This window comes from Somniosus microcephalus, chromosome 11 (assembly GCF_052327205.1).
Source record: "Somniosus microcephalus isolate GS21.2 chromosome 11, FLI_Smic_1.0, whole genome shotgun sequence".
In the NCBI taxonomy this organism is placed as follows: domain Eukaryota; kingdom Metazoa; phylum Chordata; class Chondrichthyes; order Squaliformes; family Somniosidae; genus Somniosus; species Somniosus microcephalus.
The window spans coordinates 202,745,187-202,761,167 of record NC_140997.1 but is presented as its reverse complement, the minus strand read 5'-3'; the positions used below and the strand labels follow the sequence as shown (position 1 = coordinate 202,761,167).

At 42.0% G+C, this 15,981-nt stretch overlaps 1 protein-coding gene across 1 annotated transcript in view; it reads right to left on the bottom strand.

Moving 5' to 3' along the window:
- Positions 1 to 2,988: 2,988 nt before the first annotated feature.
- The window catches only part of nup210 (nucleoporin 210), a 139,177-nt gene continuing 126,184 nt past the window's right edge, over positions 2,989 to 15,981 (bottom strand). The window contains exons 37-40 of the mRNA XM_086001713.1: positions 10,435 to 10,651; positions 6,659 to 6,778; positions 6,504 to 6,578; positions 2,989 to 4,550 (exon numbers count right to left, since the gene is read on the bottom strand). Of these exons, the coding sequence (XP_085857839.1) occupies positions 4,429 to 4,550; positions 6,504 to 6,578; positions 6,659 to 6,778; positions 10,435 to 10,651 (534 nt within the window). The 3' untranslated portion in view covers positions 2,989 to 4,428. The remainder of the gene's footprint in view (positions 4,551 to 6,503; positions 6,579 to 6,658; positions 6,779 to 10,434; positions 10,652 to 15,981) is intronic.

Below are 15,981 nucleotides of genomic sequence, written 5' to 3'. Positions count from 1 at the left end.
GTCCTCTGGTTACTGACCCTTCTGCCACTGGAAACAGTTTCTCCTTAGTTACTCTATCAAAACCCTACATGATTTTGAACATCTCTTATTAAATCTCCCCTTAACCTTCTCTACTTCAAGGGGCACAATCCCAGCTTCTCTAATCTCTCCAAGTAACTAAAGTCCCTCATCCCTGGCACCGTTCCAGTAAATCTCCTCTGCACCCTCTCCAAGGCCTTGACATGCTTCCTAAAGTGTGGTGCCCAGAATTGGACACGATACTCCAGCTGGGGCCGAACCAGTGATTTATAAAGGTTTAGCATAACTTCCTTACTTTTAAGAACATAAGAAGTAGGAACAGGAGTAGGCCACACAGCCCCTCGAGCCTGCTCCGCCATTCAATAAGATCATGGCTGATCTGATCCTAACCTCAAATCTACTTTCACTCTCCATCCCACCCGAACCCATGTGATCTCCCGGGAGAGGCGAAAAACCAGATAAAAAACCCAATGGGCAATTTGGGAGAAAAAAAATCTGGGAAATTCCTCTCCAACCCATCTAGGCAATCGAAACTCGTCCAGGAGATCACTCTGTCCCTGTATTTCTTGCAGTACTTACCTTCTGCAAGAGGTGATCTCCACCCCAGCCAGGAACAGGCCCAATTTACTCTTGAAGGACTCCTAACTGGCAGCCTGTTCCCAAGGTCTCCACTAATCCCTGTGAATAGAACCATCTCCTGAAATCTAACAGAATTAGAACACAAGTAGGAGCAGGACCAGGCTACACGGCCCCTGGGCCCGCTCCGCCACCCACAGGGCCATGACTGATCCGAACCTAGACTCATGTTCGATTTCCTGCCCGCTTCCCGTAACCCCTAATTCCCTTTACTTCTAGGAAACTGTCTATTTCGGTTTTAAATTTATTTAATGATGTAGCTTCCACAGCTCTCTGGGGCAGCAAATTCCACAGACCTACCACCCTCTGAGTGAAGAAGTTTCTCCTCATCTCAGTTTTGAAACGGCAGCCCCTTATTCTAAGATTATGCCCCCTAGTTCTAGTCTCACCCATCAGTGGAAACATCCTCCCCGCATCCACCCGATCAAGCCCCCTCACAACCTTATATGTTTCGATAAGATCGCCTCTCATTCTTCTGAATTCCAATGAGTAGAGGCCCAACCTACTCAACCTTTCCTCATACGTCAACCCCCTCATCTCCGGAATCAACCGAGTGAACCTTCTCTGAACTGCCTCGAGAGCAAGTATATCTTTTCTTAAATATGGAAACCAAAACTGCACGCAGTATTCCAGGTGTGGCCTCACCAGTACCCTGTATAACTGCAGAAAGACTTCCCTGCTTTTATATTCCATCCCCCTTGCAATAAAAGCCAAGATTCCATTGGCCTTCCTGATCACCTGCTGTACCTGCATACTAACCTTCTGTGTTTCATGCACCAGGACCCCCAGATCCCTTTGTACTGCAACACTTTGCAGTTTCTCTCCATTTAGATAATAACTTGCTCTTTGATTTTTTCTGCCAAAGTGCATAACCTCACACTTTCCAACATTATATTCCATCTGCCAAATTTCTACCCACTCACTTAGCCTGTCTATGTTCTTTTGCAGGTTCTTTTTGTAATCTATGCCCGGTTATAAAGCCAAGGATCCCGTTTGCTTTTTAAAAAAATAAACAGCCTTTTCAACTTGTCCTGCCACCTTCAAAAGATTTGTGTACGTACACCCCCAGGTCTCTCTGTTCCTGCACCCCCTTTAAAATTGCACCATTTTGTTTATATTGCCATCAATGTCATTTATTGAACACGAAGTTGAAAATTTGTCAAACAGGGTGTTCACCTTCTAAAATAACAAGAGAAAACGCTGGAAAAACTCTTCAGTCCAGGGTAGCATCCGTCGAGAGAGAAACAGAGTTAACATTTCGGGTCGATGACCTTTCGTCAGAACTGGAAAAAAGCAGGAAATGGAAAGCAGGTTCAGGGGCTGGGAAAAGGGGGAGGGGATGAAAGAACAAAAAGGTCAGTAATAGGATAGAAAGCACAAGAGATTAAGAGACATTGAACAAGGTTGAAGAGACAAACGGAAATCCCGTCAAAGAGAACAACAGAACTTCAAGGTGGGCATTCCACCAAACACTAATACGATAGCAAAATACTGCAGATGCTGGAAATCTGAAATAACAGAAAACGCTGGAAAAACTCAGCAGGCCAGGGCAGCATCTGTGGAGAAACAGAGTTAACGTTTCACCTTCTAAATCCATGCTGGCTGTTTGTTTTAACAAATTATTCCTTTATAAAATCACCTCTAGCATATCCCTTAGAATTACTTCCATTCTTTTACTCAATTAAAAAATATATAAGCACTATGTTTGGTTCCTTTCAATCCGACAGAACCACACTATTATTCACCACACTTTTTGTGCCCCATAAATTTCCTCTCTAATCTCTTTCAGTAATCTAGGATAAAGACCATCTGGCCCATTTCAAATCTCTAAGTAGCAACACACCAACTTTAGAATGCTCTAGGATATTTGTTGATCAATAATTCAATAGTGAGTTAGCATTTTCTGAGTGAAAAATTCTCAAAAATAGTCTCCCCTCCATCTTCAGTTTTGTTCTTCAGCGTTTTCACTTCTTTTCCAGATGGTACGATACTGAAAACATGTTTTGTTGTGGCCAATATCCTTTGTCATACTTTTGTCTGGTGCCCTCTCTGCACCTACAATACTCTCTGGTTTAACACTTTGGTACTTCACCAAAAGTGCATCCCTCATATTCCCATGTGGGCTTTGGATAGATAAGAGTCTTGTAGGATTCTTATAAAGCTACATTTGACAGCTGTATTATAATGTTATCGGCAGGGCGTTTCCAATGAAAGAATCAGATGCTCTTTATGAATATTTAATTTAATACTTGCTAGTGGGTGTCCCAAGAGTAAGCAATCTAAAAATGATAATATATGTATTCAACTAAACAAATGACTGAACAAAAGCAATAAGAGAGTCACTGATTGAAATTTATTATTTGACAAGCACTTACAAAAACAGCACAGTGCATCACTTTGAAAGCATTAAATTAAAAATAAACGGAAAAAGCCTAGTAGTTTCACAACTGTTCATATCACTCATTAATTGCAGTGGTTTTTAAGACCAGTCAATGATACAACTTCAAGATTACACAAAATCACATTCACAAGAACAGGTAAATCAGGCTAACTTAAAGGATCACATGATGCTAAGCATTTGGTCTGTTCAAGTAAACTTAGCACTTAAGACATGCTGCATAATCTTCACATTATATTTATCACATTACAACTACAAGCATAAGCTTGGTTCGGCTACTGTACTGAGGTATTATGTCAGTCATAGAAAAGCAAGGAGTTATGTTTTCACAGAATGACCACTATTAACTGCCTGAGAAACAAAACTGAATGGATACATTGGATTTACAATGGCTGCATATTTTCCAAATTACACTTGTATTTTATTAAAAAGCTTCCATTTACTGAGCTTGAAGGCTCTTGACCTTTGCTGCGATAATCCAAATAAAAATTAATACCACAAAAATCATAAAAGTTATAAAACAGAGGCTCAATTTTACAGATTACCAAAATAAATTTTACCATTCTTTATTCATACAATTTCACAGAAAAAATGCAATTCAGACTCTTAGCTACTCAAAACTAGGTTAATATATTACAAAATATGCAAATACTTTTGTTTTTTCAAATAAGCACTACTTCAAAACAGTTGGTCAAATGAAAAGGCGCCCGAAGCTTTCACAAACAGTGAAAAAAAATGCAAAGTATAACTCACACTGCAACATTAAAAAAAGTGAAAAGTTAATTGAAGTCAAAACTACCAACTGCAAAACACACATTTTGAATACCACTGTTTACTACAAAAAGTAAACTGGTCAGAATCACAGCAAACACATTTATCTACCATGGTGTTCATTTTTCCATGTGGATGTTCACATATTAGTTTGTGGATGTTCACATATTACTTTGATGAGACACTGGAGAGCTTCCTAATGGCTCAAACGTTTATCCAACAAATAGCTGAGCCATACAGACCTAGCCTTAATCACTGGTTTGTGCTCAGTTACCTGATCTAAGCTGGAATGATACTCAGGCACTACAGTTGACCTCAATGTCCTGAGTTGAGGAGGAAGAAAATGACGTGTTCCTGATCACCATACCACAACCCTGCTGCAAGTGCTTCCGCGTCGGGTCAGGACAGCACGCAGGTATGGCTAATTAGGCAGGACACTGGAGAGTGAACGGTGCCCTCTGCAAACATACACCAACAAGGGGTCAATGCCTTCACGAGAGGTAGGGATAAACATTTTTGTAAAAAAAACAGAAAAAAAGGCACTGTAGTTTAGAAAGATTGTGGGCAAATGCTCCTTAGTTGCATTCGGCATTCTTTTCTTCATATCAACTGTTTCCTGGTGAAGATCCGTTGGATGGATAAGCTGTGCTCCACAATTGGGCCCGTGGACTGCTTCGATTGCTGGAGTGCATGCTAGTATTAAAATGAGTAGGACGCGGAGAAAACCCTAAAAGAAATCAACAGCATTGAAACTTTAATACAGTTCTGTTCCAATTTATTACTTTATGAAGCTATTAATGGCTACTTTTGTATGCACTCAGAGGCTTTATACACGATCGGCTCTTATTCTAGAATCATAGAATGGTTACAACGCAGAAGGAGACCATTTGGCCTGTTGAGCCCGTGCCGACTCTCTGCAAGAGCACTTCAGCTAGTCTCACTGCCCCGCAAATGTTTTTCCTTCAGGTACTTATCCAATTCCCTTTAGAAAGCCACGACTGAATCTGCCGCTCAAGCAGTGCATTCTAGATCCTAACCACTCGCTGTGTAAAAAAGATTTTCCTCATATCTCCTTTGGTTCTTCTGCCAGTCACCTTAAATCTGTGTCCTCTGGTTCTCGACCCTTCCGCCAATGGGAACAGTTTCTATCTACGCTGTCTAGACCCCTCATGATTTTGTTCACCTCTATCAAATCTCCTCTCAACCTTCTCTGCTCCAAAGAGAACAACCCCAGTTTCTCCAGTCCATCCACGTAACTGAAGTCCCTCATCCCTTGATCATTCTTTTAAGTATTTTCTGCACCCTCTCCAAGGCCTTCACATCCTTCCTAAAGTGTGATGCCCAGAATTGGACACAATACTCCAGTTGAGGCCAAACCAGTATTTTATAAAGGTTCATCATAACTTCCTTGCATTTGTACTCTATGCCTCTATTTATGAAGCCCAGTATCCTGTATGTTTTTTTTTACTGCTTTCTCAAGCTTCCCTGCAGAGCATACTTAGTGTGAAGCCTAAATGATGGCTTATAAACGGCCAGACAACAAGGACAAGATTTGATTAACTGGGTGGTGCAGCGGATTAACATATTCTTTGTCTAGGAAAAGATTTCCAATGCAGCTCAGACTGAGCTGATAAAAGTCTGTTCCTTCTGACAGCTGGCAAGACTGCCATGTAAAATTAGTTCAGATACAATGACACAGGTACACAGCAAAAACTCACCAATAATTTTCATTAACAGCAATAGAATCATAGAATGGAAGAATTCACATTGTCGAGGAGAGCGTGGGAACAGCTCATCAGAGACTAGGGCTAAATTGGGACAGAATGGAAGCAGCTTTTCTCTCTCTAGGTACGGTTTTGTGATTGAGATTGACACTGGATTCAAAAAAAGTGTAGAGTGGGACAGGGATCTTTTTTCTGATTCCAGCACTGACACCACTCACTAAGTAAAAAACCAGCAAGAATCAAATTTTTTTTTAATGAAAAGATCATAGAATTGTCAAAAGCGAGGATCTTTCTGCAACACATTTCTCTCTACCAAGGTTCCTGTCATACAGAAGGCGAATCAACCATTTCCTCTTGGTGCAGTACTTATAAAATCATTAAGTAATTTATTTCAACTAGAACTTAGCTTTCTGTACCCTAAGCAACATTCTACATACCTGAAACCCAAAAATGACTTCATATGGTGTTCTGCAAGTGCCAAAAATACAAAAACTAAAAGTGTATTTGTTCAGCAAACACTAACGCAACCTGAAAATACTGTATGCAACAAATCAGTAATTTCAGCTACGCCTCTCTGCATTAAATATTTTAGGAATTTTGAGAGTTCAGTTATAATTAGCAGTTGTTAAATGCTTAGGATACCATCACCATAAATATTTCTGTAATATACAAGTCCTGTAAAGAATATAAATCAATAAAATATAACCAATTAAGATATTAAAATTAATTCAATATGAAAAATAAATTACATTTCTACACAAATGTCTCATCTTGTATTTTGATTGGATAGTTCAAAAACGAGAGCCAAAATACTAAACATCCAACTCATTTAGATTTAAAGATGCCCAAAGCAAGCTCTCGACCATCAAATTAAACAACGATCAATTTCTAAAATTGAACAGAAACTTCTGCGAATAAATATATTAGTAATAAAATAAGCATATCGGTATGTTTACCTCCTTGAGGCGGGGTCCGAGGTATAAATGCTGGGTGATAACTTGGTTCCCGTGGTGTAAAGAATGCATGATAGGCTGAAAATGAAAATCAATTTTTAAGAACAGTAAAATCAGAACAGAACAGTCGAACTTTTCTTCAAACTAGTGGTGCTTACCAATAATCATGATTGCAGTCCCAGCAAGCAGCGCAAAAAGTGTGAAGAACATAACTTGATACGACTGGATGAACTGCTGGAAGAAACCAACACCTTCCCAGTGAACTGCTGCGATATCAGCTGAGAAAAGACAAAATGAAACAGCTAAAACGGTGAAAATTTCACTCTTTTGCACCTTATTGAGTTACATGTTGCAATTCACACATGTTTCAACACACATTTCCCAATAAAAAACATTAATTTTTTTTAAATGAGGAGTGTAAGTAACAGTGCATTTATGAGGGTTTGGTTGTTGAAAGCACTGCAATGTGGAACTAAACCATACAGATGAGAAAGGCCCCAGCTTCATTCCCCGGTTTGTGCTGAGTCAGCGGATCTTAGATGGGGTGGTGGTACAGATGCTGCAATCATCTTAATGGCCCTGGCCTAGCCCAGGGCTTGGGGTAACGACTGGAGCTAAATTTTCCAATCCAGACTGGTTTCCAGTGACCCGTGATAGAAAATATGAGTGTGTATATTAGGGAGAACAGGGCAAGTCTTGGCTGTGGTTCTGTCCTCCTTCCCCAGCTAAATAACCCAACACACACTATCTGTCTAGCCACCTGGATGAGGTACCAGAGTGGTTGGCACCCATGGAACTATAGCCCTGCAACAATTAGTAGCTACAAGAAAAAGGAAAAAACAAAGTAGAAATTTTACAGTTGAAATAACAGCGATGTTAGTAAAATTACTGTTCTCTCTCCTTCGTCCATGTTGTAGAGTATCATGGCTTGAGCAAAAACTTTACAACCTACATTCTGAAAAGTCACTAACAAATCTGTTTCTTGATGACAAGTCCTTGAAAATAAATAGGGTGACCACTAAATGAAAGGAGTGTGTGTGTGCCTGGATCCTGTTTCTGCTCCAGTTGTAAACTGTCACGTAATGGACCCTAGAAATTGTTGAGCAGGAAGGATGGTGAGGTGCCCATATTATTAATGGTGTCAACACACAGGAATCAGGAGTGTGCCTTCCAGCTCACCGATTTATTGAGCATGTCACCCTGTAAAAAAAGAGCTAGCCATCTAATTTGGAGTTTAAACATGTTTATATGTGATGGGGTCCCTATTTCCTAAAGATAGGCACATCATAATTTAGTCAAAACATTTGCTCAATAGCATCACTTCAAGATAATGGCTGCCTCTTCATTGATATCAACCTTTTAGGACAACAGCGTGCACTTCCAGGACCATTGTATAAGGTTCAGTTGCATCTGTCTAATGAGGAGATGTGGATCAGGTATCAAATTGTCAAACCCCACGATCAACACAATATTATGTCTGAATCTTGCTTCCTGATGGCGCGTTCAAGCTACTTGGCAAGCTTAAGACTTGTTGGGTCAAAAGTCAATGCAATATCTCAAGAGGAAATCTGACAAACCAACTGTGTAGATAAGAATGAATATAGAAAGTGCCCAAGACTGAGAAAGGCTGAATGTCAATATAAGAACTTGGTTTCAATCCATTGCCTCTATATTGAATCTCAAGTACTCAGATTCTTTACTCTACATGTTCAATTACACATGCTCAAGGTCCACAGCCACAAACCAATCTTCTGGATGTACACCTTGAAGGAATTGCACTCATGCTATCATCATGAGTCATGATCCTTTGATTCACAATAGTTTTATCCTTTTTAGCTGTTCGGTGGGGCTACAAATTAGTAAAGCTTTTGAGTTTCCTGTCAAGGCGGCATCTTCCCTCTAGCATGCAAAAGCAGAATCTTCTGCATTTGTCGGGTCCACATTTCCTTTATAGGAACATTGATCATTACTTTTTAAAAAAAACTTCCATTTCTGGAACATCCTTGAGATAAAGGAAGTAACCTTCACTCTTTCAGCCCAGCAACTCAGAAAAACAAGGTCCCACTTGTATAAAAATATCAGATGTAATCCCCCACTAACAATCCATTGATACCTGGGAAAATGGTGAATGGAGGTATTGCTGGGGCATGCAGGCCGCCCCAGGGACACACTCATTTTACACTCCCTGCTGCCCTCTCCAGTGGGCTCTCTAGATCTCAAGTATGAAGTTCACTACCTCAAAAGACTGAACAGCTGAATGTACAGCTTGGATAAATTGGCTATTTTTGGAGCCTTGACAGGGCTTGCTCTCAGTCTTTGCTGCTGTACCTATAAACTTTCCAGTGAAGTCACTACTTGTTCATCTACAAGTTTGTTAGTTGAGAAAGGAATTTCTATTAATTTGGTCTCTAGATCTTGAGAGCTGAAAATGATCAACTAAGTCAATCTATGAAGCAGAAAGTAATCCAATATCTATAAGGGTGTCGCTAGTAGGATGAAACAATTGTTTGGCAATCCATTTATATTAAGGAACAGCTTTGTGCAAGGGTTAAAACTAGAAGAGTACAATCTTCTGTGAAAAGATTTAGATGCACGAGGGGAATGGGCCAAGCAATGGCAAATGGCGTTTAACCTAAATAAATAGTGTCATGCATGCAGGTTATCATTTACAGGTAACAATACTGAAAGCAGTTAAGTGAGAAAAGGATCTAGGTGTTACTGTGCACAGATCAGTGAAGGTTTCTGACCAATGCAGAGAAGGCGTAGTCAAAACAAACAGGGTATTGGGTTGTATTAATAGAACCATTCAGTATAAATTAAAGATGACCATTCGGTCATTACACAGGTTGTTGATTAGACAGCACTTGGAGGACTATGCCTAGTTTTGGTCCCCTCACATGGTACATGATATCATGGCCTTAGAAAAGGTCATGAGAGCTACAAGAATGATTTCTAGTTTAAAGAACCGTAGTTACTCAGATAGGCTTAAAGAGCTGGGTCTATGTGCTTCAAAGCAACATAGACTGGGAGGCAACCTGATAGAAGTATATAAAATAATGAAAGGGCTAGAATGCATGCCTTTTGATAGATTGTTTCTGTTTGACAGATTGGGGAGGACCAAGAGACATGTATTTAAACTATGCAAATATAGGAATAGGATAGATGTTAGGCGGTTCTTCTTTTCCCAGAGCGTAGCGAGCTTCTGGAATGATTTACCAGCTTGTTAGGCGTGTGCTGACTCTCTCCATGCCTTCAGGAGAGCTGGACTGGTTCTTGGCTGGAATCACACCAGATAAAAAGGTAAGTGGATTAACAGTTAACATATGCATGGTCAATGAGATCTCCTGGATTGGTTTCAATAGCTTGAGTTGATCGGTAGGAATTTTACAGAGTTTTCCCCCCCTTATTGGACCTATTTTAAAAAATGTTTTGCCTCTCAGGAGATTACATGGCTGCGAGGGGCAAGGGTGGTTGGCAGGGGGGGGGGGGGGGGCGGAAGGAACTGTCTTGTCAAGATGCTCCAGGCATCAGGAGTATGGGGCAGGCATGATGGACAGGCTGGTCTTTTCATGCCCATCATTTTCGTATGTTTTCTTGCCACTGCAAAAAATATCAGGGTCAGGATAACTCTGCGCTTCTTGCTTATGAACAATGGGGTTAGTAGGATGCAACTCTCCTCTATAGAGTGTGTCCTGTACTCACTTTTCCAAGTTGCCTTAGCCTTATGGTTTCTTTAAATGGGGCATGCATTTAGAGGGGTGGAGGAATAGGTCAGGGCAATTTGTTGAATACTTTCACCTTGTTCTTCCTTCTGAGGTATCTGGCTTGCCTGTAACACATCTCTGCAGAATGAGCCTGTGCAGAAGTACCGTGTTTATAAATCAATTTAATCAACTGTTATTCTAAAGAAGATTATCCAAATATACAAACTTACGTTGTGCTTCTGTACTTTTATCAGCAATATGCAGGACTTTGACTGGAATAGAGATTGACTGGTCTGTCATTGAGTTGGAAAGGACCAGAGTAGTTGATATTGGCCCTTGGCTTATTAGCCTAGTATCAGACAAGGTGACTGTAAACTTCACATAGCTTTGCGGGCCATAGAGTTTTTCCTTTTCTTTAATAATTATCAGCGGTGATCCTGGTTTAACCTAAGGGGGAAAGAATACTCGTTACTCTAGTACAATATGTATATTACACATTCTATAGGCTAGGAATAGATGACAAGCTCTGTACAGTGACAAATTTTATACAAGTATGATATTGAAAAATTAGCCTAGTATCAGGTTTACAGTGAAAACCCCATGATCTGGATACCCCAGCAGTGGGGCACTCAGAGACATAGTGCTGTAGCCCGTTACCGAACCCCTGGCGACCTGTGCATGGTGTGGGGTTTTTTTGTGGCAATTACGCAGAACATTTAATCTGGCATTAAAACAGACAAGAATATTGCCAGTAAGAGGTCAAAGAGAGGCAAGGATGTGGTTCATTTGAGGACTTGCATATAGCCATATGGCGAAGTGACCCGAGGACGTGTGGTGGGTGTTATAAATCTCATCATCAAGAAACGACTTATGAAATAATGCTGGACGGCCAGCTGGTGGCGCCAGCCAAGGAGTATAAATACTCGGGCGTGGGCCCCAGCTTTCCAGGGACATTTTGTAAGACAAGGAGCTAGTGAAATACAACTAGACTTCCATGTTCTGAAACAAGTTGATTAAAGCCCTGCTTTATGCTCAAGCCAAGTGTGTAGTGAGTTTTATTACGTCAGTGGGATTTACATTTTTTAAAATAAAAGCACCTGCATCCTCACATGCTTCAATCCCCCCACCCTCCATCATGACGGACAGATGAAAAAATTGGCTTTCCACTTCACCAATTTCAATTTTGCTGCTGTTATGACAAAGATAAATGGGACAAGGTTGCTTTAGTACAGTATAAAGAGCGTTGAAACTCTACCAGCTCCGAAGATGCAGTTTGGCATTTACAATATAAGTAAAGATGCAGAGTTAACTGTAAATTTAAGTTATTTGTTGGCAAGTCAAAATATAGAAAATATATGCAGTTTCCAGTATGCTGATTTTCATATGGAAACAGCAATCTGAGGCAGTATACAAATTTACTGATCAAGTCATTAAATTCAAAATGTAAAGCTCAGCATACCAAGACGATTTTTCAGAGAACTAATTCCCTTATCACATCCTTATCTAAATGACACCATAATTAAGCAATCTATTATGTTATACTTGACAAACATATTTGTGTTCTAGTTTCTTTCAATATTTGGCATCATGTTGTGTCCATGTACAGATATCCATGCAACACATTGCATATATATATACTTGGGCATATGTAGGGGCTCTCAATTTAGCATACTAATATGTGTTCAACAACTAGGACCAGTCAAACAAACAAATTACATCTACCTGCTCCTGCAAGTTTATCAGTTCGAAAGGGCCAAGCTTGCACCTGTGGGTCAGTCGAGGGGAGTTTCAATGCTCATTCCAAAATAATGCATCAGCTCCAGTTAAAAAAGAACGTAAGAAATAGGAGTAGGCCATTTGACCCCTCGAGCCTCCTTCGCCATTCAGTACAATCACGGCCTCAACTCCACTTTCCCGCCCGCTCCCCATAACCCTTGACTCCCCTGTAGCTCAAATATCTGTCTATCTCCGCCTTGAATATATTCAATGACTCCGCCTCCACAGCTCTCTGGGGTAGAGAATTCCAAAGATTCACGACCATCTGAGAGAAGAAATTCCTCCTCATCTCTGTTTTAAATGGGTGCCCCCTTGTCCTGAAAATATGCTCCCTAGTTCTAGATTTCCCCCACGAGGGGAAACATCCTCCCTGCAACCACCCTGTCAAGCCCACTCAGAATCTTATAGGTTTCAATAAGATCACCTCTCATTCTTCTAAACTCCAATGAGTATAGGCCCAATCTACTCAACCTTTCATCATAAGACAACCCCTTCATCTCAGGAATCAACCGAGTGACCCTTCTCTGAACTGCCTCCATTGCAAGTATACCCCTCCTTAAATAAGGTGACCAAAACTGCACGCAGTACTCCAGATGTGGTCTCACTGGAGTTCAAATATCTTCACTCTACCACCGAACATTGGAACCGGTTCAGGGGCAGCTGGGACCAGTACAAACAGGACGGTTGGCACCTGGGCAGGACCAGGACCGATGTCCTAGGGGGAGTGTTTGCTAGTGCTCTGGGGGAGGGTTTAAACTAAAATGGCAGGGGGTTGGGAACCTGAGCAGGGAGACAGAGGAAAGGAAAACAAGGATAGAAGCAAAAGACAGGAAGGAGAAAAACAAAAAGGTGGCAGTCAGAGAAATCAAGGGTTTAAATCAAACATGGCCACAGTAAGTAATAATTCTAAAAGGTGCAAGAGTGTTAAAAAAACAAGCCTGAAGGCCTTCTGTCTTACTGTGAGGAGCATTCGTAATAAGGTGGATGAATGAGCTGCACAAATAGAGGTAAACGGATATGATATGATTGGGATTACGGAAACATGGCTCCAGGGTGACCAAGGCTAGCAACTCAACATCCAGGGGTATTCAATATTCAGGAAAGATAGGCAAAAAGGAAAAGGAGGTGGGGTAGCATTGCTGGTTAAAGAGGGGATTAACACAATTGAAAGGAAGGATATTAGCTCTGATGATGTGGAATCTGTATGGGTAGAACTGAGCAATACCAAGGGGCAGAAAACGTTAGTGGGAGTGGTATATAGACCTTCAAACAGTAATGCGGAGGTTGGGGATGGCATTAAAAGGGAAATTGGAGAAGCTTGCAATAAGGGCACAGCAGTCATCATGGGTGACTTTAATCTACATATAGATTGGGCTAACCAAATTAGTAACAATACTGTGGAGGAAGAATTCCTAGAGTGTATACGGGATGGTTTCCTGGACCAATATGTCGAGGAACCAACTAGAAATCAGGCCATCTTAGACTGGGTATTATGTAATGAGAAAGGATTAATTAGCAATCTTGTTGTGCGAGGCCCCTTGGGTCAGAGCGATCATAATATGATGGAATTCTTCATTAAGATGGAGAGTGAAGTAGTTGACTCAGAGGCTAGGGTCCTAAATTTAAATAAAGGAAACTACGATGGTATGAGGCGCGAGTTGGGTAGGATTGATTGGGGAATGTTACTCAAAGGGTTGACGGTGGATAGGCAATGGCAAACATTCAAAGATCGCATGGATAAACTACAGAATTTGTTCATCCCTATTTGGCATAAAAATAAAACAAAAAAGGTGACTCAACCGTGGCTAACGAGGGAAATTAGGAATAACATAAGATCCAAGGCGAGGACATATAAATTGGCCAGAAAAAGTAGTAAACCTGAGGTTTGGGAGCAGTTTAGGATTCAGCAAAGGAATTCATTAAGAGGGGGAAAATAGATTATGAGAGTAAGTTTGCAGGGAACATAAAAACTGATTGTAAAAGCTTTTATAGATATGTGAAGAGAAAAAGATTGGTGAAGTCAAGCGTAGGTCCCTTGCAGTCAGAATCAGGGGAATTTATAATGGGGAACAAAGAAATAGCAGACCAATTAAATACATACTTTGGTTCTGTCTTCACAAAGTAGGACACAAATAACCTCCCAGAGATGTCAGGGAACATAGGGTCTAATGAGAGGGAGGGACTGAAAGAAATCAGTATTTGTAGGGAAATGGTGTTAGGGAAATTGACAGGATTGAAGGCCGATAAATCCCCAGGGCCTGATAATCTACATCCTAGGGTACATAAGGAAGTGGCCCTAGAAATAGTAGATGCATTTCCGGTCATCTTCCAAAATTCGATAGACTCTGGAACAGTTCTCATGGATTGGAGGGTAGCTAATGTAACCCCACTATTCAAAAAAGGTGGTAGAGAGAAAACGGGGAATTATAGACCGGTAAGCCTGACATCGGTAGCGGGGAAAATGCTAGAGTCCATTATAAAAGATGTAATAGCAGAGCACTTGGAAAACAGTGACAGGATCGGACAAAGTCAACATGGATTTACAAAAGGTAAATCGTGCTCGACTAATCTACTGGAATTTTTTGAGGATGTAACTGGTAGAATAGATAAGAGAGAACCAGCGGATGTGGTGTATTTGGGCTTTCAGAAGGCTTTCGATAAGGTCCTGCATAAGAGATTAGCGTGTAAAGTTAAGGCACATGGGATTGGGGGCAAGGTACTGACTTGGATAGAGAACTGGTTGGCAGACAGGAAGCAAAGAGTTGGAATAAACGGCTCTTTTTCCGAGTGGCGGGCAGTGATACTAGCTGGGGGAGCCTGGCTTTGCCAGGGCTGTTTTGGGCCGGGCGGTTTAAATCGAGTGCCAGGCTTTGGGGCCTCTCTGTGTCCCTCTGTGAATCTGGTGCCGGGCAACATTTCTACCTTTTAATACCTTGAAAGATGAAAGATGAAAGTACTTATAAAACGTTTTTGGTAAATCTTATGTTATTTTTAAAAGAGATACTAACTTTCAAAGTAGTTTGAGCTGGAAGCTGAAGTCATGGCAGTGAAACAATGGCTGCCAGATCCCCGAGATGAAAACGATTAGTCCCGCCCACACACACACACACCGATTGGCCAACCATCAGGGGACCGTACTGTAGGATTGGTCAATCGTGACGGCACAGGATTGGTCGAACCTTGACGTCAGTCAATCAATGCTAGCAGATAATGAGTTTAATTTTGAAGGTTTTTTGCATAAGGCGCGAACAATTTTTGTCCGACCGAAAAGTAAATACACTACACTTACCAGTGTCCCGGAAGCGTAAGCTTTCTTCGGAGGTAACGCGCGCGTAGGTAGGCGGTTATAACTTTCGAGCGCATAGCCGGACAGACGCACACCCGCGAGGACAGACAGATCGACTCCTTTATTATATATATAGATAGATAGATAGATAGACTAGCTGGAGTGCCCGGCGGTGCCGAGGGTCTTTTGAGGGCATGTTGTTGTTGGAAGAGAGAGAGAGAGAGAGCGACTGGCGGGGGGAAGAGAGAGAGCGACTGGGGGGGCGGGGGGGGAGAAAGAGAGAGAGCGAGCGACTGGGGGGGGGGAGAAAGAGAGAGAGCGACTGGGGGGGGGGGGGAAAAAGAAGAGAGCGCGACTGGGGCGGGAAGAGAGAGGAGAGGGAGCGACTGGCGGGGGGGAGAAGAGAGAGCGACGGGGGGGGGGGGGAGACGAGAGAGCGACTGGGGGGGGGGGGGAAGAGAAAGAGCGACTGGGGGGGGAAAAAGAGAGAGAGCGTGACCTGGGGGGGGGGGGGGAAGAGGAGAGCGCGCGACGGGGGGGGGGGGGGGGGGGGGGGAAGGTGGCCCGATGGACCCCTGCGAAGGAAGAAGGTAAGCTCTCCCTCCCTGTCCCACCCCCTCACTCTTTCCCTCCCTCACCCTCTCTCTCCCTCCCGTCTCGCCCCGCTTTACTCTCCCTCCCTCCCTCCCCCCACCCTCTCTCTCTCTCCTCCCCC